The 27632-nt window shown below is 41.0% G+C and overlaps 2 protein-coding genes across 11 annotated transcripts in view; both read left to right on the top strand.

Annotated features, from left to right (window-relative positions):
- The window catches only part of WTAP (WT1 associated protein), a 28892-nt gene extending 20306 nt beyond the window's left edge, over positions 1-8586 (top strand). For 8 of the 10 annotated variants that reach the window (XR_015708607.1, XR_015708609.1, XR_015708612.1 and 5 more), the window contains 5 exons: positions 2179-2333; positions 4243-4749; positions 7868-7977; positions 8295-8431; positions 8517-8586. Coding sequence is in view for 1 of the 10 variants with exons in the window: in XM_087776337.1 (XP_087632463.1) it covers positions 2179-2333; positions 4243-4826 (739 nt within the window). In the remaining 9 variants the exon portion in view is untranslated. Of the gene's footprint in view, positions 1-2178; positions 2334-4242; positions 5467-7867; positions 7978-8187; positions 8432-8516 lie in introns of those variants that run through there. The other 2 variants (XR_015708608.1, XM_087776337.1) reach the window with 2 other exon arrangements.
- Positions 8587-8666: 80 nt separating this feature from the next.
- SOD2 (superoxide dismutase 2) lies at positions 8667-18298 on the top strand. The gene is made up of 5 exons (XM_087776338.1): positions 8667-8843; positions 10011-10213; positions 14330-14446; positions 16222-16401; positions 17777-18298. The coding sequence occupies exons 1-5, from the start codon at positions 8815-8817 to the stop codon at positions 17920-17922; spliced, it is 675 nt and encodes a 224-aa protein (XP_087632464.1). The 5' UTR covers positions 8667-8814; the 3' UTR covers positions 17923-18298.
- The last annotated feature ends 9334 nt before the right edge of the window (positions 18299-27632 follow it).

Below are 27632 nucleotides of genomic sequence, written 5' to 3' on the forward strand. Positions count from 1 at the left end.
TCTTCTGAAATTTAACCACTTATATTCTTACAGGTTCTGTTGCATGTATGTTCAAGAGGATTTGTGAAAACAATGCCCAACTTAGTTTTGCAGCCAGTAGGAGTTATTTTAATAGTTACTGGATTTTATATTCTTGCATGTGTTGTCTTAAATTGCAAGGGGAGGTTACTTGGTGCCGTATTAGTTCAGAACATCTGGAAAAATTTTGATGGGAAGAAATAGCATTATAGGTAACTATGCAAATTTCTATACAGGTAATAAATATTTTACATTTTGGCAGGCGTTAACATGAAGAAATTAATGGGATTCTAAAATTGTCCCAATTCCAAGGTAACTGGTACTTGCTAATTCTACAGTGGATGTTATTTTGTGAAGAGAAAAGCGTTAAATGACTTAAGCACTGTGAACTTCTTCAACTTGTAGTGATGATGAATACAGTAACAGGAATTTGCAAATGGCTAAAAATCATTGCATGTCTGCCTAATAACTTTTGGGATATGTCACATTGGTTATCTCCAAAGTGGTCCTGCTTTACACAGAATGAACATCTCTAAGGAAACTTGCATCTTAAGTGTGCGACTTGGACTGTATTAGGTCAGCACAATTTAAACTTCAAGAACCTGGCATTGGACATCACATCAAGAAAGAAAACAGGTTGCTGCCTTTAGCAGAGTTTCAGGCTTCCAGGACTTTACACAGCCAGATTCCTTCTGGAGCAGCCCATCTGAAAGATTTGGGAGAGTCAGTCGGAATATGTTAAATGGGGCAGAGTTGGCAGAACTTACAAGTTGTCTAAGGCTTGAATGCTTAAAAGGTAGTTGATAAGGAAATTATTATTTTAAATTCTTTTGGTTGGGTATTTTGGTTGCAGGAGAGAACCGTGGCTGTGAATTGTAGCAGAAATTTCCTGTTCTACTTTTTTTATCCTCAAAATTTCTTTCAATCTTTGTCACTTGTTTAAAAGCAAACAAAGAATTAAATGACCTTCTTGGTCTTGAAAAGTAATGCAAGTCCTGCCATTGAATTCACAATAAACCTGTTCAAGTTTGGGTGGTTTTTTTTTTTTTGTGGAGTTTTCACTTCTGTAGAAAAGAGGACAGCTTCATTAAGTTGCTGAGCCTATTAAAAGGAGAACTGTTGTGGATGCCGTCCTGACTTTGGCAGACCAAGAGCCTTAAAGGACTTTAATTTTTCTCTTTTATGGAGTCAGCTGTGTTGCCTATATATTAATTTGCATACTACTTCCTATAATGCTTTAAAATGCAGTTTTTATCATGAAGATTAAAGATGTGTGATGTTACCCATTTAGTAAAGAAAATCTTGTTAGTTCAAAATATTTTTTTCCTACCTGTTTCCCATTTCTTTGAGAAACTGGACAACCTAATAATCGCTACTCATGATCTGAAATATGTCGTTCTAAAGGAAGTAAATGAATAGTATACTCCTTCCTTAATTTCCTGCCAATTTTTAACTACATTTTATTTTCTCCTTGCCATGCAAGATGTGCTTAGGAAAAACTGGCCATAGAAATCATGAAACAGACTGTGTACATTACTATCAAATATATAAACTGAGTTGAAAAATAGACAGCTAATTTTTTTAAACAAGAGTACCTGGACAGCATTCAAAAGAATGTCTAAGCCTCTTAAGGAAAAATGGATGTCACTATGAAAAATGAACATGGGGTTTAATATTTCCCCCAAGCAACTTTTCTTCTCTTCACCCAAATTTAATTATTAAATTTTACTAGCACAATAAATGAAGGTTTTTGTTTATAATTCGGTTTACATGTGTAATTTTTATGTGGTACTTGATCTTTTGAATGATAAGGCACATCTTTAATCAAATATTTAACTTCATTGAGAATTAGCACATGCAAGATTGTGCATACTGATAATCCAGATGTTGGTATCAAAAAAAGAACAATATGCTTATTCGTATTTGCAGTAATAAAACTTGCCTTCCACTTTATGGGACAGCGACAGAAGATCAACTGGCATTGGAACAGCACGTGGTAACTATAGGGAGACTTTCTGCTATGACAATTACGTTGAGGCATAATGTTGCTTGAATTGTGACATGCAGAAATCGCATCTCCTTTTTGTCTGTAATTGTGATTGAGGAAGATTACTGAAGGTTTTATATTCATTTTGTGATAGATGGCTCTTTCCTTTGCAGCCAAACAGGCAAAAAGTTAATGGCGAAGTGTCGAATGCTTATCCAGGAGAATCAAGAGCTTGGAAGGCAGCTGTCCCAAGGACGTATTGCACAGCTTGAGGCAGAGTTGGCTTTACAGAAGAAATATAGTGAGGAACTTAAAAGCAGTCAGGATGGTAAGGGTTTTTTTTAAGAAAATGGAAGTTGCCTTGCACTTCTGCTAGTTTAATTTCCTGATGATACACATACTGTAAACCCGTCTTTGCCAGAATGAAAGGGCAATATAGAGTAAAATGACAATTTTAAGTCTTCATTGGTAGTCTTAATTTAAATTTAAAAACAAACAAAAAACACAACAAAAAAAAACCCCAAACTTAACTTCGGGGGACTGGTGGGATTTGCAGCTCCAGTAATGCAGCGTTTGAATTTGAAATTGCTGGATTTCGTGCTGTAGGTCTTGCTATTTAATAGGGAATGTTTAGGCTGCACACGTTGTTGAACAGGTAAGATAAAAGCTGTTAACGTTGCATGAAATTAAGCATGCACTGAGAACAGAATGCATATTGTTAACTCTGACTCACTTTAAAATTATTTTTTAAAAAATCAACAGCTTTTTAACAATGCCTATGAGTAATAACAATAGGTGTTTTTTTTTTTCTTAGGTAACTCAGATGAACAAAAATACCTCATTGCATTCACAGTTCAAATTTTACAGCATTTTAAACCTAAATTGAAATTACCTATAAACTCTGACCTCTTGCATAATTTAAGTGGAGGGGAAAATGCAAATTTAAAAAAAATCTTCAGTTGAGGGTTCTGCATAGAATCAGTGTTTTTTTGGTAGAATGTTACAGAGTAGGTTACCCGATTACTACAATGAGTCTTGGGACATGAGCTGTTTAGACAAATAAACCTGCATGTGTTTTTGTTTTACAACTGAAGTCTGTAAGATAGCATAGACTTGATTTGGCATTATCCAAGTCTGACATAATCCTGTATTTTTAAGGACAGAGCCCCCCCGATCATATTTTTGAGAAAGTAGTTATTACATATTACTTTATACTGCTAGAATTCTTAAGGTAGATTATTCTTTCTGTAATGACATGTTGGAATAGTTACCCTTTGGCTTCTTAACTGCTGTTTAGATAATGCACTTCATCTAAATTTATCAAGTTCATAATTGGAGCAAGCATGGATGTTCTTTAAAGATTTGTGTTCTGAATGCAGTATAGTAAAGTAAGCTCCAGAACGGAGATGTGTTCTTAGCCCCTACTGCTTCTTCCCCATATGAACAAAGACTGTAATAATCCTGCAGTAGCAGTTTTCCTAATGATTATTCCATAGCAGCAAGAACACTTGAATTTTATTAATTTTTACAATAATAAGCAGTTTGCATTTTATTTGCTCCGTCATATCAATGATGCAGTTGAAGACTAAGGGATTCAGTGCTTCTTTTACTGTTTTCAGGTCAAATTTGTTTTTGCTCCAAAATGCAATCTAACTGTAAAATACTTTTTCTTGGTACATAAGTAATAAAACACCCTGTGGAATTAGTTAACAGTTTTGCTGGTAAGAAGGTCTTTCTGAGTGTCCTGTTACGCAGGATTTAAAGGATTAAGAGCAGTAAGAGCTGAAACTTCCTTGAAATGTGACTAAAAACTTTTTGTCACCGAATAGGCTTTTGTAATTATTCAGATCTATTATATACTGATGTGGTTCATGGTCGCTTTTACAGTATTTCTGCTAAGGTTTTATCCTTCAGTAAAAGTACATACATGAGGATCTACTTGCAAAATATTAATTGTTGGAATTGAGCTGTTTTCCAAATACCCTCCTTTCTTGCTCAGAAATTAATTTCTTCTAATATATTCTGAGTAGCAGTATAAAAAGTATGTAGATGATAGTTGAGCATTTCCTCCTCCAGAGGCAGAGTATCAAAAACAGTGCATACCTGATGGCTGAAAAAGTCTGTTGAAAAATTTTGTCATAAAATGTTGAGTTACAGGATTTTCATTTTTTTGTCTTGCGATTCCAGCTATATACGGGCTATTAAGTATTTGCAACAAATGTGTTTTCTTTATATAGAGTTGAATGACTTCATCATCCAGCTTGATGAGGAGGTAGAGGGTATGCAGAGTACCATTCTAGTTCTTCAGCAGCAGTTGAAGGAGACTCGCCAGCAGTTGGCACAGTACCAGCAGCAGCAGTCCCAGGCCTCCAACCCCGGTACCAGCAGGACTCCATCTTCTGAGCCTACAGACCAGGGAGAGGCTGTGGGTAAAGACTGCAGCCGCCTGGCAAACGGACCAAGCAATGGTAGCTCCTCCCATCAGCGGACGTCTGGGCCTGGATTTTATAGGGAGGGTAGCGGCACGGAAGATGACTTCCCGGCTTCTCCAGGGAATGGTAATAAGCTGTCCAACCACTCTGAAGATAGAACTGGTAGAGGAGGTGGTAGCTACATAAACCAACTCAGTACTGGGTATGAAAGTGTAGACTCTCCCACTGGCAGTGAAAACTCTCTCACTCACCACTCAAATGACACAGACTCCAATCATGATCCTCAAGAGGAGAAAACAGTGAGCATGAAAGGTAACAGAACTGTGGGTTCCCGTCATGTCCAGAATGGTTTGGACTCCAGTGTAAATGTGCAGGGTTCAGTTTTGTAACGTTTTTCTGCAACATTTTTATACAGTGTCATTTAAATTGGGAGAGGATACTGTCCAGAAGCCGTTTAAATTAGTGCATACTTGTCACAATTTTGCCTTTTTGTGGGTTTCTTTTTGCTTCAATACCTCTGCCACTTTGGAAATTTTAACAGTTAATTACGTTGAATGTTGCTAAAAGGACGTTTGTGTAGCTCAAGTTATTTTTATATGAGTTAATGTGAAGTTGAAATGGAAGTTATTTCCATAAAGTATAACATAAATGATGTCTGTACAAATCTGTGTATATCTAGAACCTGTGCTGTGTAAGGGCATTCTTACTCATACTGTTATACTTACACCACCTTCAAGATTTGTCGTAATAGCTGTGGGTTTATGACTGCCAAGTTTGCCCAGTACAGTAATTTTATCACTAAAAGATGGACTTACTGAAGGAGTCCTGTAGTAGTTTCAGTGTTAATTACAGTTTTTCCCACCATACATCTGTGCATTTTCTCCTTAGGTGACCGAATGTTTATGGATTGTGTGCATAGTTACTCAGTTTTTAAGAACTGTTGTATCCTGTTTATGCATATTGCTCTGTGACTCCAATATTATCTTACCTGTACTGACCAAACCTAAATAAAAACTTTTAATAATGTAATTTCCTCATTGTTCTGCATTGGCTTACATGGCTTATTTGTATGCAGTGTATTTACAGTACTTGCTTTTTTTTTATTGAATTTGTTCCTGTGTCAATCCTATCTGATATAGCTTCTGCCAAATACCTGAAGTTACAGATGGGTACTATCATACTAATTTCAGGCTGGCCTGATAGTGCTTATGCTACAGGTTTTGTCCTTATTGGCAGATAAGTAGAAAAAAAAAAAAAGAAGAAAGTTAATAATAGAAGTAAACCTTAGTAAACCTTAGAATTGGAACCTGGATTTTATAAAGATGGGGGGGGGGAACACAACAACAAACCAAAACAAAGCTAGAAGTATCAAACAGGTAAATATACAAATTAAACTACAAAAACATTAAGGAGTTAGTAATTCAGCCTTTTAAACCAGATATAACTCCTGTTATTTTTAAATGCCTACCCGAGGGAACTGACTTCTTAACAGGTACAGAGAATGAAAAAATCGCCTTTAATTAAGCATACTTTTATTGTTTGGTAGCAATGAGTTACAAATTTCTCAGAACCTGAATTTCTAGTGGTTATTTTCTATGTACTAGTTTAGTGATGGTAGTGCATAAGCAAGATGAAAAAGCACTGGCTTTTAAGCACTGTTCAAAGGAAAAATAAAAGTACTTAGCAGTATACTTTCGGGTAGACTTAAGTCCAGTTTCAACATTTTTTTCTACCTGTGAATCTCGTAATTACTAGATGACTTATAATAAAATTCTTTCATATGTAGCCACTAAAACAACAGTAAATAGCTTATAGCTTTGCAATTCACTGTGGAAGTGGTGAGACTCTTGTTTGAAAGCAGTATTTCTCCAAAGTTCTAGGACATACTTAAATTTGTTTCAAATTTACACAGTTGTTATAAATTCCTAGATTATAGAAGGGTTTCTGTGGTACCATTTTTAGGTGGCATATTATATGAGAATTAGCATCTGCAGTAGTATTGTCCAAGACGAATGGATGTAATTAAAGTACTACTAGCTGCTGTCATCTGTGTTGAGACATGCTAGTCTGTGTACCACTGCTATTTTAATTTCATAGGGTTCGCTTAAATGTATTAAAGCGACTTTAGTAGTTGTCACTAGAAGTGTAAATTCTATTGGTGATACCTGGTTGTTTTTTTGAATGTTACTTTAGCCCTCATTGCCTGAAAAATAGCAGTTATTAGTTGAATGCATGAAAGGGAAGTGACAAGTATCTATACAAAGAAGTATCAGCATCTGGCACACAAAGTAATTTTTAGTTTACAAGCATCCCTGATGGTGATCTAGATCTGTAGTTGCTGGTGATACTGTATTTGGTCTTAATATTGTATTGCTTGATTGTCCATAGTGTACATCCTGGATCCTGTATGTGGTAGAATATAATTGTAAAAGGCTTAAAATGCTGGTAATAGATTATAACAATGGCTTTATCTGATAATACAGATGGTAAAAAGCCTTGCAGGGAAATCTGTGATCATGATTCAAATCTTAGTCTGAAATACGAAAGCAACTCATGCCAAGAAAATAGTAGACATCTTTTCACCTAGTATAAGGAATCAGAAGGATGTAAAATATCTTTGGAGTTGCAGTAATTGCTATTAATTGTGCTAAGGTTGAAAAAATGCATAGCTTTTCAGGTGGTGACAGCTTGCTACTTAAATCTGTCAGTTACTATAGGACATTCATGTCTTAAAACCTCATATAAAGATAACTTTAATTTTCTCAAGAGTGTGTGGTACTTAATTTTTAAATAGTAAAAAATTAAAGCTTAGCTGAAGAGCTAAAAAAACCCTAGAAATACAAATTATACCCTCAGACTGGAAGTTAGCTTAACTTGTTGAAGGAACATAATTGTAAAGCAAGGTCTTTCTCTGCTTAGAGGGTGTCTTCTAAATAAGCAGACTAGGTTTTTTTTGTTTGTTTGTTTGTTTTTTAATCAAAATGAAAGCAACCCAGCAACCACCAGTTAATAACAAAATGTATCATATAATTGACTTGCTTTCTTGGAACACTTATGCAAAGCATTAGTGCATTGCAGTATAATAATACATAGAGAAATGCTGAAACCAGTAATATTCATGTTCTTGTCTGGCTGTCAGTGCCTATATTATGTCATTTAATAATCCTGAATGTAGTTGATTCATTTTAACAAAAGATAACATTTTATTGATCACCAATAAATACAACATATTCCTATTTAAAATTAGGTACTGCTTAAATCTTGCTGATAAATTTTCAGCATTAAGGGGAAAATATTGTTTCCAAACCTCCTGTTGATTTCAGACAATTCACCTCTTATTATATCTATTGATAAAGCAGTTATTTTCACTGCTCAGATTTCATGAGTACTGCTGGCTGATAGGTGAAAGTAAATTAACATGGTTTTCTAGGGCCCTTCAAGAAGCAGGGGGACGGACACGCACTGCTGGACTGTGCCTCACAGCAGGCTGAGATTCCCTGTGGGTCTCCGGGTGGATTTCCTGGCAATTTCCAAGATAAGGTAATTTATTTTCAAGAAGGTTGTTCAGACCTAAAGCCCACTGAATTTTTGTAACTTGCGTTTTTATAGTCTGATAAATGTGGGTTCTGTAAGATCTTGGAATATATGTGTTTATTTAAAAAGATAAAACCCGAAAGACTGAGGGTTTTGTGGTAGCAGAGATGATTTCCATGTAATTCAAATTTTACCTAGTGTTTGTCTTGTCTGCAGGGTGCCTCCTAACTCTGAGGGAAGAGTTCTCCTCACTGACCTTTCTGGAGAACGGGTTTTTAATGGGTCTTTGAACTCATTTGCACTAACTATACCAATTATTTTAGCTGATGGGGTTAAAAGGTACCCGAATGAAGGACTTTCATCAGCACTAAAGGCCGTTGAATTGCTACCAGGAGGAAAACAGACGTTGGGAAACAAGATACACAAAAATGAGGAAATGAACAGAAATGAACAAAAAAAAGTAAGTCGTAGACAAAATACCTGAAAAGGTATTTGTAAGCGGTGTGGGTCCTGTCAGTAAACTGACAGAAACATTTCTTTGCCAGGCAGGTTTTCAGAGCTTACTACGGCTGTCTTGTGCTGCTGGATCCTCTCTGGTGCCCAACAGCCTTACAACAGGCAGAAGCTCCTGGCAGGCAGTTTTCTGCTTGGTAGAGGCTCCTCTTAGGCTCGTCCTCCTCCTCCTCAGCAGCCGAGGCGGGCAAAGCCTGGCGCCAACGGCCCTTCCATGGGAGCGAAGCTCCGCCCCCTCCGCTGCCCGCCCTCGGCGCCGCCCGCCCCGCCGAGGGCGGGCGAAGACGCGGCTGCGCTGTCGGTGTAGCGCCCGGCCGCGATACAGCCGCCATGTTGTGCCGCCTCGCCTCGGCGGGCAGGTGAGAGCCGAGCCGCGCCGCGGAGAGGTGGGGGAGCGTAATGGCTGCCAGAGCCCCGCAGCGTGAGGCGGTGGCCGGGCCGCCCTCGCCCTCTGCGGCTGACCGATGGGGGGGGGGGGGGGAGAGGAAGAGGCGGCGATGGTGGGGTCGCCCCCTCCTTGCCCCTCAGCGGCTCCCCGCCATTTCGGGAGGGGAGAGGTCGCGCTGCTGCTGACCGTTCCGCAGGGCGCGGCAGCGGCCTGGCCGGGGGGCTGCTGGCGGTTGTCCTTTAATCCTCCCGGGTTCTGCCCTCGCCCTCCGCCGAGGGGCTCTCGTTGCTTGACGTGCTGCTGCCTGGTCCTCACCTCTTCGCTAGGCAGGGTCGCCGCGTTTGGCCTCTCTTCAGGACCCGGAGGGTTTTGGTTTTGGTTTGTCCCTGGTTTATGCCAAGGTCACCAGAGAAACATAAAAGGGCCCCAGGAGTTGACCTTTCTCCCAGCCCAGCGGTTCTCCTTTTGCCATGTCGTTGTCATGTCTCGTGACAAGTGCGAGGTGCTAAAATGGGGAAGGGTGACCAGAGCTGCGCGGTTTTCCGTGCTGGGCGTCGCGGCCGCCCTGTCCTCGTGCAGCGTGCAGTTCTCCCAGTACCCGCCGTAGGGACAGTGAAGCACGTGTGTTGGCACAGTAGGAGTTAACGGTAGAGAGGTTCAGTCCTGGCAACGCCGTGACTCTGTGGGTTTTTCAGCCTTTTTATTTTTCAGTGCAGGGGCCTTTTGCATAGTGAGGCAGGGAAATGTACCAGGGACATCTTGGCTTCTGTTTTTAATCGATAAAGGTTAGGTGGATCTTTGAATGTCAGTGCGTTACTACTGGCTTTCCCTTCCTCTCCCCACCTTGGCCTTGCCTGGATGCGTGGGAGGGCGCATGACTCTTTGCAGTGGCCTGGGGGGCTTGATTTGAGAAGTGACAGCTTTACATTGCAAAGCCCTAAATCTATGACCTTTATGTGAATTCACATCCATAATGAAGCTATAGAGTGTGCTTGCTTTGAGCTCCAGAAAAATGGAAATTTGACGATTTTATCTAAGATACCACCCTGTGTACTTACAGCAGCTGATCATAACAGTCATGGGTTCAGTGGTAAAGCCCAAGTACTGAATAAGACTACTTCTGTTTTTTCTCTTCTAGAAGCGGTGCCAAGTTGATAGCACCACTGGGGTGCTTGGTCTCTAAGCAAAAGCACACTCTTCCCGACTTGCCGTATGACTATGGCGCTCTGGAACCTCATATTAGCGCAGAGATCATGCAGCTGCACCACAGCAAACATCATGCCACCTACGTGAACAACCTAAATGTTGCGGAGGAGAAATACAAAGAGGCACTGGCAAAAGGTTTGTATATCCACAGTCAACAGATGAGATGGAAGCTAGTTGACACAGATGATACAGGAGAAAAAAAAATGGATACCCCTTCTTTCCAGGGGAAATAGTTTCTTTTAAAAGTTTTGGATTATCTAGTTCAAGGTCGTTTGTGGTTTTGTTTTTTTTTTAAATAAGGTGAAATGCTTTTAGGAGCAAGCTTTCATTGTAAGCTTCAGTGATGCTGATAATTGGAAACTAGGTGTAACTAAAAAGCATGAATTCTGTTCTCTGTAGTACTGTAAAACTTGAAGAAAATTCATTGATTGTTGTGGATTTAGTCTATATTTACATTAGTAACTTGAACCAAAGACTGAGTTGATAGGAAATTGCAGTCATTTTACTAAACAAATACTTTGTAATGAAAAGTTAGTAACAAACTTCTGCGAAGTAAAATTTGTGCACCTTGATTGTTTTCACATCAGATGTTCTGCTGACTCTTGTGAAATAATCTTAGTCACCTACAAATGGAGGTAAGACAAATGTGCAGTTAATGTATACGACATGCAGCGAAGAGATCTGAATTTGGGTGTCAGTAATGCCAGTGGGTCAGATTAGGGAGACACGTAGCTCAAATGCCAGTGTGAGACACCAAAATATACAGCGAGCCATCATGGAATTTTTTGTTAAGATCTCAAATTGAATCTTGAGATATGCTGACTTCTATGAACACTTTACAGTTCTATCTGGGCAACACTGAAACACATGAAATGCTTTTTTCAAAATCTTCTTTAAGTCTTTCAGTTGGACCGATGGAAATGGGTGAAATAATGTGTATATCTTTTTAAGAAGGAATATTTTCTGTGTTTTTTTTCTGTTGTGATGGTCTTTCTAAAGAGTATCAGTTTACCTCTAAGAGGTGATTATTTTATAGGCTCACTTCTGTCTGGTTGCCAGGTGGGTTCATGGTGCAATTTAACTGCTTTGGCTTGGATGAAAGTGAGAATTGTCAATATCTGAGTAAACTTCAGCCCTGTAGCCCTTGATAAATGCTAGTGTGCTTGAATAGAGAAAGTTGGATACTTACGAAAGTTTACAGATTTTGAAGTGCCTAAGTAAGCCTAAAAATAATTTGTGCAGTTTAAATTAATGAACTAATGAGATTCAATTAAGAATCAGGCAATCAAGATTGGCTGCTGCTTTGTCCTGCCAGTGGTGGGTCCAGGAAAGTTGTGTTCTGGAGATTTAATTAGTGCACACAGAATTGAGGAGGGAACCTGAACTATGAGAAATCAGTGGATCTGCTACTGATGTTACTTGTACTGTTTAAGGATCAAGCCTTCAGCCACTAGTGGAGGCAGAATTTGTGGTTAGCAGAAACATCTGCAGTGTTGTGGATCCTTTGAGGTGGTTTTTAAAAATACTATCCTTTGATAGGCTTTCATCGCTTGCTGTTGGAAATGGTGAATCTAGAGGTAGAGGTTAATCTTTCCCTAAGGATTTTGCAGGCATTATTTTGCAAATGGATAATGTACTGGGGGTGGTCATGCACATTAAAGCACACAAATATTTGCTTGTGATCTTTGTGTGTGTTTTGGTTTGGCTCCCCCCCCCCCCCCCCAATTGGTATCCCAGTATACTGTATATTTTGACCCTCGTTAGAAAGACTTCTAAGACCAGGATTTAGGAAAGGGCAAAGTCTGAACTGCCACCTCATTCTCTCAGTATTGTCATTCTTTTTCCATACTTAAAAGCTGAGAATGATCAAGAATTTCCTGTACTGCATTTCAGTGTTGGGTTACACAGCATGTCTAATCACTATCCAATGTCTCTTCTGGATAACAGAACCTTGTCAATAGCTTCTTCACCTATCTATATCTGCTTAGAAAACTCAAATAAAAGCTGTCCTGAGTTGAGTCCTGTTGGCTTATGTTGTCAGCTGATTTGAAAATGAGTATGCACTTCAGTGATAAGGTGCAGCACAGGACTCTGTTATTTGTTTCAGCGTAAGCTGGTTCTGATTACTGGTTTATCAAAATCTGCAGGATTGGCTAATTGAAGGATATCAACTTGAAACTTATTTTCAGTGGAAACTTGTACCTACCAGAATTTTCCCTGCTCTTTTCTGACAGTCATGTGGCCTGTGGTGCTTTTCTTACTGCTCTTACAAGGAAACAAATGATTCTCGGTAGAAAGACTGAGAAACTGAGCTGACTAGTCTCTGGAGCACCTCTAAGCTGCCCGTCTTGGTTTACTGAATTGTCCTCTATGGCTGTGTTGAGGAGTGTGGTAAGCTGGAGCAAAGGCCAGGGACTCTGTAGACAAATAAATTCCAAGATACTTTTGCTTTAAGTGAAGGGCAAGTTACTTGTTTTCCATTGTCTTTTCCAGTGCAGTGTTCAGCAGGACTGATCTGACAGCACCACAAATACTGTGTTTTAAGGACAATGGTCAAGTGCCATCTCTGGTTCTTAGTGGTCTTGGGGAATAGGTTTCTCTAAGGAATGGTGGAATAAACAGTGATAAAGACATAAAAGATATCCTGGGTTATTTTTGGGTTTCTGGCTTGTGATATGTTGTATGTGCTGGATGAACTTAAGTGTCATTAAGGCATGCAAAATTCAAGGAAAATGTCCCAAAGATGCCATTTGACTGGGTGCGAGAGTTCTCATCCTTGACCTGATACCTGAATTCAGCAAATAGTGCTTGTACTAACTGCTTTGGATGCTTTGTTCCAGTCCTGTACCCCTCTGGTTTTGTTGCTCTGGGTATTATTAGGACTGGAGATGCAGAGATCACATATTAGTCATAGACTGTTTTTTAACTCTCAGATATTTTTCTGAATGGGGAAAAAACCCCAAAAACCTGTATTGCATGTGAAAGTGAATTGGTGTAGGGACAAAAATTACTTTTAAGAAAAGGTTATAGAAAACTGTTTAGTTTCTGCATCTTAAGGAAACTCTTTGCTGTAACAGTGGTCATTTCCAGCAAAAACAAAAAGCCATGGGTGTGTGATTGAGTGCTACTGTAATTTATTTTAGCAAAGCATTGAATTCTGTATTTTTGGGGGGACTTACGAGTTACATTGGAAGAGCTTCATCCAGGTATTTTATTTGTATGAAGCTTACCAAGGCTGTTGTAGTTTCTGAAGGGTATGAGGAGATGCTGAGAACCTGGAATCCTGTATTAAAACCTTAGTAACAGGTGTGCTACTGCTTTGTGGCTTGCCTTCATGTCTGTGTTAAGCTGACTCATTTATTCTTACAGGAAGACTTCTACCACTCATTCCTGAAAGCAAGTGGAGGAAACAGCTGCCCCGACTGATTTCTTACTAGAGAATGTATTGGAGTGGTGGAAGAAGCTTAAAAACCTTTGAAATGGTTCAATTCTTTTAAAAGCCATAATAGTATTCAAAACATTTGTGTTGATGTGGTGCAACACCATTTAGAGGCACAAGGCACCAGTGAATTCTTTAAGGAATATGATGTTTTGTGGAGAGGGAGGAAGTACAGGGCATCTGATCTTGATTTCAGATGCAGGGTTCTGTAATGTGGAGTAAAATGGGTCACTATCTCTTCCTGCAAGTACCTCATTCCAAAAAAAAACAAAACGAAACAAAAAATAGAAGGGAGAAGAACATTTTGTTTGTGTACATGCTCACTGTACTCATCAGCTTGCTCTGAAGCATAAACTGTTTGCCCTGTAAATTGTTTAAAAATTCTTGGTTTGCAAATCAGTGCGCTAATGGGTGAACAACGTTCTTGTCTTGTAGTGGTAATACTGAGCAATTTACAAGTGCTGGGTCCTTAAAATGTTTTGGCTCTACGAGTTGCTTCATTCTGCTGTAAGATGGCAGTAGATCTTATATGTGTAATATGGGTTGCCTGGTAGGTGCAATATTAGCAGATCACATATCATTACAGGATAAGAAAAGGTCAAATATAAAGAAATCTCTAATGTACTTTATGTCAGTGACTATCTAAAATACGGATAACAGTCATAAACCTTATCTTTTCCATAGGCATGTTATAGACTAGTAAGACTTGAAAGATTTTGGAGAGCAATGGAGGCTTAGTGGCAACTTAGTGACTACTGCAGTGATGACGATGGTTTTCTTTATCTGTGTGTTTTTATCTTCTGCATCCTTAGGTGATGTTACAGCTCAAGTGTCACTTCAGCCTGCAGTGAAATTCAATGGTGGAGGTCATATCAATCACACCATCTTCTGGACAAACCTTTCTCCTACTGGCGGAGGAGAGCCTAAAGGTTAGTGCTTGTTGTGATGGTTTATTGCATCAATTTTAATTGACCAGTAGAACTGATGATCTTTTCTCTCTTTGAAAGAGTCTGAAGGATCTTTGTTTTTCAGAGTTAATTTGCCCGTCTATCTGACAATTATCACAGTCTTGAGGAATTCAGCATTTTTCAGATGCAAGCCAAGAATATAAAAAGCTAGCCCTGGGCTAAGTATTTTTGATTTCTAAATCATCATGTACACTGCAAAATACTTGGCTATTGCTGCATATTCCATCTTCATATGAGAAAATAGTTTTCGAAAGCTATGCTAATTAAGTTGCCATATATGTACTCGATGCACAGAAAAGGAAGAAATGTGCTGCAGACCACCCAACCTAGTGACTGGATTTATGCTCCAATTTGAAATAGGGATAGTTTAGCAGTTAAAGCCTAAAGGAAGAAATCCCCTTTGGGAGGATAGAGTAGTGATTATCTACAAGTGACCTGCAGTGAAAGGCAAAGGCCCTGTAATACAGATCTCACAAAAGCTGTTGTGGTAAACGTGAGGGTTTTTGAATGAGGTTTACATGCCTGCCTGTAAATTGGTGGGGTTCAGGTGCTTTGTACTCCAGTTCAGCATTCATAGGTGACATCTGCTTGTGACTTTTGACTCTACTATGAAGTACAAAGATGCTCTGAAGATGATCTAGTTAAGACTAGAGCATAAAGTTTTGAAGCTTTGAAACTGAAATTTCAACAAGCAGTTCTGATATCAGTCCATTTCTCATAGAACTTGTTTTTAGATGACATTCTCAGAAAAGATGCTTTAAAGCCTTGATTTTTGTCTCCCAATTTTTGTGAAGCTTCTGTGGAAGTCAGTAAGCCTAAAATGTCATCTTTCAGTTTCAACTGAATGGTTCAAGGCTTTTGTAGGAAGCCTGCTAAAGCCTGTCTTAAGATGCACTTGCAGCTATCGCCAAGAGATTTTCAAGACCATCTGTCTGAAGGTGGAAGGGATGAAGAATGAAGAATTCTCCAGCATTGCACTGTATGAAGTATTCTTACACATGCTAATTAGAAAGCTAATTAGAGAGGAGCATAGATGCCTTCTGGTTTTGAGCAAACACTTAAATATCTGAAAACCACAAGTGTGCTAGGGTGTAGGGGAAAGGAATTAGTTAGATAGTTCATTGTTACACTAAACAATTCTGGTTTCTGTTCCCTTTGCCCTAGCACAGGTTAGCTTAACTGTATAATAGAGAAGTGATCTAATCATGGAGCCTGCTTATCCATGTCAAATAGACTACTTGACTGTAGAAGCAGAAGTAAATCTAAAATCTGAGGGAAGTGGTTAAATACCTTTTACTACGTGTAGGTTCGTTATATTGGTATCAAAGGTGTCCAAATGTTTCTTTGTATTAAGACAAAGAAATCACAGCCACTTAGTGTTGCCCTTTTAGATATGCAAACTAGCTCTTTACCTTCTTTCCTAGTCCTCCTCTGTGGTGTTCCCTTTCCTTTTAGACAAGAATGTAAACGCCTGAGTGTCCTGCTGATAGCACCCTGGCTGTGTCTTTGAAGACAGCATCTTTGACTACTGCACTAATTTCTTTCCAGTCTGCTTGACCCCTTAAGCAGGTTGGGACAGAGCTGATTAATGATGCAACTACTCTCTTTCTCTAGACACTTCCTACAGAGCCCAAATGCTTCTGCTGCTCTTTCCTTCTATTTCCAGGTGATATCTGGAAATTGAAAAATGTTAAGCACCTGACATTCTGTGATCTGTCTGTGTTTTTTTTTTAAAGGGGAATTGATGGAAGCCATCAAGCGTGACTTTGGTTCCTTCGCAAACTTCAAGGAGAAGCTGACAGCCGTATCAGTTGGTGTTCAAGGATCGGGCTGGGGATGGCTTGGCTATAACAAAGAGCAGGGGCGCCTACAAATAGCAGCTTGTGCAAATCAAGACCCTTTGCAAGGAACAACAGGTCAGGTTTCTTTCCTTCCCCTCTGCTTCTCTCTTTGTAGATTTCACAGGCAGGTGTATGAGATCTGAAAAGGGGTTTGTGGATAAATACTGAGAAGAAATTGCTGGATAAATAGGGCTGGAAAACTGAATATGACTACTACCAGAAGTGAAAAAGAGTTGCAGTTTTTAAAACAGCATTTGTAAAGCAGGACTTAAAAACCGTGAAGAGCAGTAGGGTTTAAAGTCTGTCTAGTCAAAGGGGAAATAGATGGGGCATATTGTGAAAGTGCTCTCTCTTAGACAGTAGTTTTAGCTTAAGCTCCTTTGGATTATTTTTGAGTAACTGGAGTAGCTTGCGTGTATCAAGGAAGATTAAGCCTCTTGCCTTCAGATTGTTTTCTCTGGCAGAGGAGCTATTCACAGAACTGTCAGTGTAGGCCAGGCAACAGGAGAGGGGAAGGTGTACAGAGTAACTCTTGTCACTATGTAGGCTGGGTTTAAAATGGAAGGCTTATAACCTGCTTCATTAATATTGGTAAAGAGTAATGAGTGTCAATTAAATAAGCCTTGGATGGGGATAAATCTTACAGCTAGGCAAGCAAAGTAATACTGACCATGACCACTGTTGAAGATTATTTTTACTTGCTTAGAGTGACCTGGCATTGATGATGGCAGGCTGGACACCCCTCGACAGAGGGAAGAGGTCATGGCCAGTGAGAATCCTGCCCACAGTCGCTGTTTGTCCAGATCCTATTGCAGATATCTTTGAAACATGTTCTGCAGAATTCATAGAGAATGACAAGGAATTGTCAGCAGTCTGTGTGTTGCTTCTCAGTAGGAAGAAAAAAAAAAAAAAAGAATAATTTTATTATAGGGACATAGAGCATAATGTGGGTAAATTTCACCCCTCTCCCCCCAATGAAAACTCCCCATTAAGAATTCAGTGAGAAGGATATTTTAGCAGAAAAGCAAGGAAAGTAATTAGACAATTAATAACTTGTGATTAAAATATTAGAAGCAAACTGGCATGGCAAGAGACTCCTTCATGGTGTAACTTTTCATGAAAATGCTTGCATAACTGTGCAAAAGATGTAAACCTTTCAAAAATTACTGTATCTCATTTCAGTTATGTCTTCAAGGCAGTTCTAGAGTATTCATAGGTGTTTATCTTAACCAGCTCTTCTGGTTTATGCATGATGTGTGTGTGTGGAGAGCAAACACTTCTGTAAAATGTTGCAATAAGCACCTATGTGCTGGAGAACTCTGTCTTCCTGCAGATAAAGACTCAGAAATTGAGTACAACTTCAGGATGCAATATAAGACTTTACATGTAAAGCATGTTTTCACAGATTTACAAAATTTACCCTCCTTTTTTTTTTTTTTTTTTTTTACAGGTCTCATTCCTTTGCTAGGAATCGATGTATGGGAACATGCTTATTACCTTCAGTATAAAAATGTTCGACCTGATTATTTGAAAGCCATCTGGAATGTGATCAACTGGGAGAATGTATCTTCAAGATACGCAACTTGCAAAAAGTAGAGTGGAATTCTTGCACAGACTACTAAAGCGTCACCACTTCTACTCTGATACCACTCTTGTAGTAGTGTCTGTGGCTTACAAATGAATTGCTCTACTGCAGAAAACACTTAGCTCATCCAACAAAAGCATTTCATAATCAAGCAAAGTGTCTGCTTGTTTAATTCTGTGAGAGCTATTTACTTAGATTTTTGAAGCTTTAAACTGTTGTGCAATGAAGGGAGACACTTTAAATAATCTTTTCCATTGCATATAGAAACAAATCACCTTGCTGAAGCTTATTGAGGTAATGGATTTCCTTGTTGCACTAAAATACCTAAGTGGAAACGTGTAGTTCATGTTGCTATAAAGAAATAAAACTCAAAAGAAGAATCTTGTATGACTGTCTATAAGAGACTCATTTTTAGTAACAGCTGGTCCAGTTACTTACTTGATTTGAAAATGGTTGGAGAAGAGAAACGCCTTTTGCAGTTTGTTGTACTACAAGGTATGGAGCTTTCGTACAAATTAAAAAGATAGGTGAAAGGGGAAATAGGCGTGGCTGTGCCTGCCTGACTTGACTGTCTTTGGTCATCCTTACCTTTTCCTGGATCTCTTAAGGGAGAGCTTCATGTATTGCACTGATGCACTAGCTTTTGAGGTGTTACCTCGGGCAAGAGATTACAGTACTGGGTCAGGCGACATTGTTCATATAGGAACTGAATGACAGCATGTGATACTCATTCCGTGCTAGCTGTTCAAGTATATCCTAAAACATCCTTTAACTTAAGAGACTGATCATCTGTATATATCAAGTATAAATTGTCTCTGCGTAGCTGTGTTCCTGAAGCAGTTATAACACATTAAGCTTAATGCTTGACGCGGGAATGAAGTACTGTCTGGTGTAAAGGAGCATGCCCAAAAGGTCTTGAAAAATACAAGAAATTGTTGGTGTGTTTTGGTTTTTTGCTAATTCTGTTGCAAGTATTTCAGAGTGGATGCTACTGGACATACATAGTACCTTGCACATAAGTTTTCTTTGAGCTATCTTAGCATGCTTCTTTAAGTTCAGGATAGATTCTCAGGGAAACAAGGAATAGGCTTACATTACCATACTGCTAGGCTGCTGTTTTGAAGTATCAAGTAAGATTAAGGGGAGAAGTGTTTATAAAGAAGGAAATGCCTTGCATTAGCAGGTGCAGGGAGAGAAACTGCCACCACCATAGGAACAGTCTTTAGTCACTAACCAGAGCCGCAACTGGTGAGATATCTATGTTGCAAATGAGAGCGAGTTATGCAAACATGGCTTATTTCACATTTAAAGTGGTTGGGGTTTTTTTGTTGTTTGGTGGTTTTTTTTCTCCCCCCCCCCGGGATATTTTTTCTCTAGGCCTAGTTCTCATCTCATATGCAGCTTGAGCTTCTGCTTAAGTCTGGATTGCTTCATAGTCTTGTTTAAAACTTGTATCATCATCCCTCACATCCTTGGTTTACCTCTTGAGGGTGTGAGAGCAGTGAAGAAGAAAAGTAAGTCTATTGGTAATCAGTCTGGCAGCTTTTGACGTGAGTTTAAAAAAAAAAAAAAAGCCTACCGAAGGGTCTGTATTCTTGCTGTCTGCAGAACCCTCTAAGTCTGGAGAGCTGGTGAACGAAGGCTCTGTCACGATCTATGCTCAGCTTTTCTTCTTAGAGAGGAAGCCTGAGTCTCCACGAGTAAACGCTAGCATCACATAGATTTTTCCCTGACAGAAGCTTCTGGCAGAAAGAATTATACTTTCTAGGTGGCAATTCAAAATTAAATCTTTGCTGTACTTATTTACTGGGGTGATCTGTTTATTTTGAAACCCATCTTCCTAACTTAATGTTCCCAGCCTCCATCCTTGTGTGTTTCCTTCTAAGCACTTCAGAATGCTTAAATTAATGCAAACTACATCAGGTAGCCCACAATATTCCTGTTGCAAGACTGTTGAGGCACATCCTTTTTAAGGACTTAATATTAGTTATAGATTTGATTAATATTGTTGATAATTATTGGAGAAAGGACCAGTATTTATCATAACTTGTAAGTCACGTGTAGCTAGCTATAGATATAAAGCTTAATTTAAGCAAGTTGCGTTGGTATCTGGATTAGTAAAGGCCAATACTTAGGTTTTAGTTCTCAGACTTCAGCGTACTGAAATGCTGCAGATAAGGTGGATTGAGTGGGGGTGAAGCAGTGGCATTTTTTTAGAGGAGGAGCAGGTGCTTCAGATATGAAGAGAATCTTTTGCCTCTTACTTTCCAGAAGTACCTCCAAAGTACAGAGGAGGCATGTTGTGTCTACCATGGAGTCTGCCTGAAGACGAAGGAAACAGCGGAGTCCTTTTTTCTTCCCTTATTGAAGACTATATGATATGGTGAAATACCATATAGCAGAGATCAAAACCCCCCAGTGGAGCGCTTCTCCTCAGTGAGTGGACGCTGAGGCAGGGCTTTGTTGGTGAGTGCCATAGCGTGTATCTCGGGCACCTTGGTGCTGTGTGCTCTTAACGAACAGAGAGGTCAACGTGCCTGTACACTGGTGCTCTGGAAGGGAGTGCTTAAGCTGTGGAGGAGGCCTGAGTTACGCCGAGTTAAGGCGCTGAGGAGGTAAGCCATGGAGAGCTCCTCAAGCAGGACCGGCTCTTGCCGAGGCTTTGAAGCCAGTAGTGTTAGACCCAACAGATGCTGGTAAGGCTCCATTTCTGCAGTGCACCAGGTTAAGAAGAGGCTCCACTGATCTCCTGCTTACAGTCAGCTGGTGAACTTGTCCCGATCGATGCCTTGTGTCCTGTCTTTAAGTCTGAATGTAGAAAGTCCAAAGCTGTATACAAACAGGAATGTTTGTGGAATTGGAAGATGAAAATTTACTAAATGTTGAAGGCAAATAGTAGGAATGCTGAAGCAATGAAAATGATTTAATGCTTCTTCTGGTGGACAGTTACAAAGGACAAACAAAGGTTAGCTGTGTGGTTTGAAGGAAGGGCTTGGTTAAAGTGTCTTAACTCCAAACTTCTGTGAAATCTGGAAAAAGTCCTAGTGGTTTTTGTGACACTAGGAACTGAAGTGCGTGGCTGTAATTTAGCAAGTCTGCTAGCAAAGCTGTCAACTGTTCTGGGCAGTGAAAGTGCATAAACCTCTTAGTAATCTGTGTCAGACAGTAAACTTGGAACCGCTGTTGCTATTCAGAGCTAGCGCTTTGCATGACAGAAGTTGCTGTGGAGGTGGGCGGGTGTGTCTCGCCCTACACGAACTGAGAAACGGGAAGGTAAGTGAGTACAGCCAATCTCATGTGCCCTGTCTGAATGGACAAGTCTAAGACCCGCTACTCAAAAACTAAACTACTAATGCAGTTTGTTCTACCTAAGAGCTTCCTGACCCCAACAGTAAAAATAGTGGCTGTGTGTGTAAAGTTGTCTTCAACCTGAACTGCGCAGGGTCTCTCTCATCAACGAGCATGAAATTACTTGCAGACTTGATCTGCATGACAGGAACGATGGGTTTTCTAACTTCAGTGCTATCTGAATTGGTCTTTGACCTGGGCCAAACAGAAGAGTTGCAGAAAAATTGCATCCTGACAGTCCCCCTGAGCCTAGCTTGTGTCAGTCCTTGCTTAACTCTCTTCTTGCTTATGAAGATGTCGTGTATGTATACACAGTTAATTTGTGTGTAGGCCACAATATCTTAAAACAAGAACTTGGAATTATTTTCAAGAAGGGGAAAAAAGTGCAGTCCCTAACCCAAATCCTCTTGGAAATGATTATGTATTATGAGTTGGAAGAACGAAGTGCATCAGGGTGTTCCCGAAAGAAATACTTACGGGTGGCAAAGCTGCTGCGCTTAGAGACTTTGTTTTGCAGACTACAAACAGATTTCTGTGGCTGAACTTCTTTTCAGAAACAGGTGCAATCGGGTCTCAAAGGGCAATACGCTGCTGTGAAATGCAAGTGCACATTTGTGATTTTTTGCTGACCTGTAAAAGACATTTGAAGGCTAATAAGAATTGCAAAGCATGTGTGTCTCATTCTGTACTAGAAAAGATTAAAGCTCTTGCGGTCTTTCCGCTGTCCCTCCGTGGCGGGTCGTGGGGCTGATGTGGTGGCCGGTCCCAGCGAGCCGGAGGGTTGCACCTTCATCTTGCTCTGGAACAGGAGGGGTCTGGAGATGTCTTTACTGAGCAGTCAGAAGTGGAAATAGATAAAAGAGACTTTTTTCCTCCAGCTTCTACTTTCCACCTCACAATTATTTCACCCTTATCTAGGGCATGTATTAAAAAAAAAAACAGTAGTAGTAAACCCCAAACCGTCTCCAGAAAATAGTCAGTGACTCAGCTTGTGAGCTGGTAGGCTCTTACAGACATATTAAAACCTCTTTATTTACAGAAGACTGACTTGTCTTTGTTTTGCATTCAGGAATTTAGTTCTCTCTAGTGTAGCAAAATAGATTTAAAGTGCTGCTACGCCGTTCTGCTAACATTTTACATGCCTATTGCATTGACCTTGCGGAAGTTAATCATTGCAGTAGTATAAAGCAAAGCCGTTGTGCTTGCAGTCGTGTCTAATACCAAGCAGATAAAATACTGGTAACTTAGTAGGTTTAACCTGCCTTTTCCTTAAAGTGCTTTCTGCTTAATGACTACACGTAATGCCCTCAGATTTCATCATAGCTGTTTTTACCCCTTTGATTCAAAAAGCAAAGCTGCTCTGGGGGTCCGTGGTAGGTGCATGTTTGACTGTGGAGCTGAAGCCGCTCCTGTCCCAGAGAGCCAGAGCTGAGCGTTTCCCACTAGGTGGGGGTGTGTATCTGCTGTACGCTCTTGTCAGCCCGGCTTCCGAGTTGAATTTCCAAGAGGCAGGTTAAGAAGCAGTTTGTGTCCTCTCACTGCACAGGAGAGGAACTGTTTGGGCTGTTGCTTCCACTTTCTAAATAACCAGAGTCACCCCTGCCACTGAGGCTACCTGTCCATATGTGGGGAGGAGGCAACGCTGCTGTAGAGAAGACAATTTATTTTAATATGTACAGTCAAATATAGGTCTTGCTGTAACTAAAGCCAGGCAGGCAGAGGCTAGAGGAAGGCACTCCTAATTTAATTATGAAGATGCTTCTAGGATTCAGACCTGGCTGCCTCATCAGGCTCTAACTATGTCTGTGTAGGGACATACAATGTCCATGACGTTCTGAATTGTCTTTCAAGCCCAAAGACCCGAGATTTAACCGCAGGGGATGAAGTCTGTTACATGGCTATAATTAAGCCAAGACTGCAGAGAGTACACAGCCAGCTACCTGAGGCACGGAGGTTTAGAGTTAAAATTGTGCTGCCTCCCAGGGCTGTTGCTGCTGCAGTGGAACTCCAGCTTTTCACTGGATCTTCTCACCTCAAGAGATGGATGGACAAATTAGCACAGAGGCAAGTCAGCAAACCTGCTGCCTGGACCTGCCAGAGCTGGTGGTGGACTCACGTAGCCTTGTGACACCACTGAAGCAGCTCTCGGACAGATGTGTCCCACTGCGGTGTTTTTAAGCATCCCTCTGGGTTGGTGGCAAATCCCTGGAATGGAGAAAAATCCCTACAGTGCAGCACTTGGGAAGTCTTATCATTAGGGCTATATGAAATGACTGGCAGTCCCGTAGTTGTGGGCTCCTGTTGTACATAAAATTGCAGAAGAAATGACAGTTTTCTGAAGGTGTTCATCTCTCCAAAACCCTGGGGAAACACGCAAAAGTTGCTGGTTACTGCACTAGGTGTTTGCAGACAGGTTGGGGACTTCCAGAACCTGACTTCCTCCAGGGGAGTTTTGCCCTTCTAGGGAAGGTAAAAACTTTGAAAAGTCCAGGTCTGTCTTCAGTTGGACTACAATTCCCTAGTCCTTTCTTGTTTTCACCACCTTTTTTTCTGAGGAGGAACCAAGTCTCTGCTTCCCTGGCTTCTCCCTACTTCTGCTGAGGTCCCTTATTGAGGGCCACCTCCTTCAGAGCAGGTGCTGCAGTGCTTTAGTTCCTTGTAGCTGGGTTGCTTCCCACCGGCTGCTCCATAATGCTTGCATCTTAAGGGCTTGTCCTTTATGCTACTGGCAATAGAGCTGTAGCTCTAAGAAGTCAGATCTAGAAGCAAGTAGCATGGTAATTCAGCTGTTTTTATCAATGAGTTCTGTGACATGGGCAGTATCAGAAGACTACTGCACAGGAATTTGGTTTTCCTTATCTTTTAAAAGAAGGTTAAAAGTTTTCACACTGTTATTGCAGAGATTATCACTGGCATGTCAGCAGTCTGCAAACCAGGAGGTAAGGAGGAAGAAGATGTGTTAATTTAATTTTCATGATTTGAAGGTAACACCATGATTCTGAGAAGGGCTGACTTGTTCTGTTTCAGTATTTGGCCTTGACAGGAATGGGTAATATTGCCACCTCTATTTATGCCTCTAGAAATTCGGACCTGAGGTAGCTAAAAGCAAGGGCTTCCAGTTCGCAGGAATTTTGAAATTTGGCTGTGGTCAAAACTGGCCAGCGTTGAAAACTTGTCAGTATTTCCAGGAATCCAGAAGCTCCCCAGGCCCTGCAGCTGCTGGGGAAGTCTGATGTTCTTGTCTGTCGGGGCAGCTGTCATGGGCTTCGAGCCTTGGGCTTCTCCAAAGGTCATGCAGACAGAGCTGTTTCAAACAAAGCATTTTGGGCTCACCAAGGTAGCGTTTCAGAGAGCTCTCCCTCTCTGTGTATCTATGGATCTGTCTCTGGACTAAATGCTTCACGGGGAAGTTTCCAGCCACTCTTAGCCCTCAAGCAGAATTGTGTTGAGTTGGAGGCTGTAGGGAGGAGGGGAAACGCAGTCATTCAAAGGGTGCATCATCAAACTGTCTTCAACTTCTCCCGTAAAAGATGCACACAAACCTGGTCAGCCTGCCCCTCTGGCAGAGAAGAGCTCAGCTCTTGGGTCCTTTGAGTGTTTTGAGTTCGTTTCCCAAGACACTGAGAGAAACTTGTGTGAGAATCTGTTTACCCTTTTGCTCCATCTGGGCTCCCCCACCTCTGCTTAAGATTTCGAGCCATTTCAAAAGACCTTGGGTTTAATGTGAATAAGCTGTGCTGATGTTTACAGGGAAGAAATGCTCATGTATTTCTGCTTATTTATTTTTCTTATGAAAGAATAAGGATTGCAAAACTAAAACTCTCATCTGGATTTTTTTGGGGGATGGAGAAATAATATTTCTGAGAGCTAAGTGTAGGGCTGGGTGCTTTTTTGCATAACTAAATAAAATGGGAACAATAAACTGGAATTGGCCTGAGAGTCAAAAGCTTCAATGGGAGTTTTCCCCTTGCCTCCATGAGATCCGAGTCAGTTAAAAGCAATTCAGAGCCAGGACTGCTGCTTTTCTGTATTATCTAGCTGGGAACTGGAGTTGTTCCTGGATTTTGTTTTATCTTAAACATAAGTCGTAACAGTTAAGTGGTGGTTGTTGTTGTCCATCTGCTGATATTCATTGTTGTCCTAAACACATTCTCTCCACCTGATGTGGGACTGTGCCACACACATTCTGTGTGTGAGCGTCAAACCTGTGTTTTGAATAGGAGAAAGCACAGGGTATTAAATGGAACTAAATACTTTTGTTCCAGATGTGGCTGTCTGGCATAGACACTGTGGGACGGATACAGGTGTGGGCTCGTGATGAGGGTTCAGCCCTGAAACTGGTCCTTGAAAGTAACATTTGCATCTTCTGGTTTCTGGGTTGACCCACCCAGATATCTCTCCAGTGAACTCTGATGTCAGCTTCATTAGAAAGAAGTGTGTCTCTGTGGCCCCAGAGAAGTGTCCAAGGAGCTACCTCATGTTGGGATGTAGGACTATCCCATCAAAGCCCTCTTTCCTTTGCCTGAGCCCTTTGCATCAGCAGCTGGTGTGCCACAACAGTGCAACGATTTTCCTGCTGTATTTGTTATGGCAAATCCCAAAGAGCTCACTGTAGGGCAGCTTTGCATGGATAGAAGAGAGTAAAGCTGTCCGTGGCCAGCTGAGAATCTGCCCCCCTGTGCTGCACCCAGGAGCACGCTTGGAGCCAGCGTCAGAGGGGTTCTGTGGGCTGTACCCCCGGGCTGGTCCCACTGTCAAGGCAGCGATATGGAGAAGTCCTAGTCCAGCTGTTGCTCGCTTGGAGCTTCTTGCAGAGTCTGAGCTGGACCTGACATCCGAAAATCCTAGCTGTGCTGTCCAATTATGGATCCCTAGGGATTACAGTTTTGAAGGGGCTAATATGTGTATATGTCTAAACATGCAAATGTCATCATGAGTTTATCTCTGTGTGTGTCATTCTGTTAACCTCTTCTGGGTGTTTGGAGAAAAAACGGCAGAAAAACCATCTGGTTACGCTCACTCTTGCAATCCGACATCTGGCTGCCAGACTCAAGAGGCCGTGTAATCTCTGCTCATGTGGTTTCCATGCTTTGATCGCCCAGTACAACCGAGCATTGGAGAGGAACTCGCCCCTCGTGGCAGAGCGTGAGCTGACAATGTGTTGGAAGGGCAGAAGGTGTCCACCATTAGACCTCGTTTACATGTAAGTGTTGCCAGGTTAATCCAAGTGGCAGTATGTGTGTATCTTTCTCATATTGCTTCATCGCTGAAGCCTTGGTCTTAAAAAGCTATTGCTTGGGCTGGAACTGCTCTTCCAGTTAACCCAGATGTATTGTAGAGGTGAAATGCTAGTCCTGCACTATGAATGTCATAAGAAATGAAGGCTTCCTGTTAGCCTCTGAACTGAAATCAGGAAAAACATGTTTTGTTCTGCCCCCCCGCTGCCAAGGAAATGAGACCTTCGGCCTTCCCCCCTTTATTTATTTCTGGGTGAATGAAAAAGGATGGGATGGCAGCACCGTTCATGCAAGGAGGGAGGAGGTGGGTGCTGCAGCTTTGCCGCTGCTCTCCGGGTAGGCAGTTAGGACACTCCTCCAAAATGCAGGAGAGCAGCATTGAATTCTTCCTCTGCTGAAGTGGACCTTGAACATGCACCTCTCACCAGAGTGCCCTGCCTGCCTTGCCAGGAGCATTTTGGAGGTGATGAATTCCGAGTTCCTCTCCTAGAAGGGAGACTGTGGATTTCCAAAAAATGCTGCAGGCAGTGTCCTGGCTGCTTGAGGGGAGCCACCTGCCCTCATCATGGTCTCATTCCGCTAATTGAGCCCCACATCCTCTTTCTGGCTCCAAGCGTTTGGTGACTTCGGATGAATTGGCAAGACATTCTGAATCAGTCAACGCCCCGTGTTCAGTAAATAAGTTATTTGCTTCCCCCAGTGTTGCCCAAAGCATTTTCCAGCTCCATGAAACTGTTTTCTGTTGGCTTGAAAGGGGAACAGGAATGAAATAAATTTGTTGACTGAGTCAGAGAACATGTAACGGCAGCTAAACAAGAACTCTGATTTACTGATTTTCATCACAATCAAATATAGACTTCATCTTCTACAGATCTTTAGGCTGTGCAGTGGGTTTTTTTTCAAAGGGATTCACAATGAATTTGTTCATCTCAAGTCAGAATGACTGTCTTGGTGGCAGTTGGCAGTGACATTTGGGTTATGTTAATGAGTGCAAAACTAAATATAGCATCAAGTAGGAATCAGCAACATCAAAAATAAGTGAAAAACAAGAAAGAACTACCTGTAAGAATGCAGATCAAAAGAAGAGAATTATTGGAAAGTCACAGCACCAGTTTTTTATGTTATTTTTTTCAGGG

Source organism: Nipponia nippon, unplaced genomic scaffold, assembly GCF_047370975.1.
Source record: "Nipponia nippon isolate SJK-2023a ecotype South Korea unplaced genomic scaffold, ASM4737097v1 scaffold_4, whole genome shotgun sequence".
NCBI classification, from domain to species: Eukaryota; Metazoa; Chordata; class Aves; order Pelecaniformes; family Threskiornithidae; genus Nipponia; species Nipponia nippon.

Excerpts from the sequence above, each read along its gene's own strand:
- SOD2 (XM_087776338.1), top strand. The coding sequence starts at position 8,815 with ATGTTGTGCCGCCTCGCCTCGGCGGGCAG. Across the intron at positions 8,844-10,010 it reads CGCCTCGCCTCGGCGGGCAG|AAGCGGTGCCAAGTTGATAG; the intron begins GTGAGAGCCGAG and ends TTTCTCTTCTAG. Across the intron at positions 16,402-17,776 it reads CCCTTTGCAAGGAACAACAG|GTCTCATTCCTTTGCTAGGA; the intron begins GTCAGGTTTCTT and ends TTTTTTTTACAG.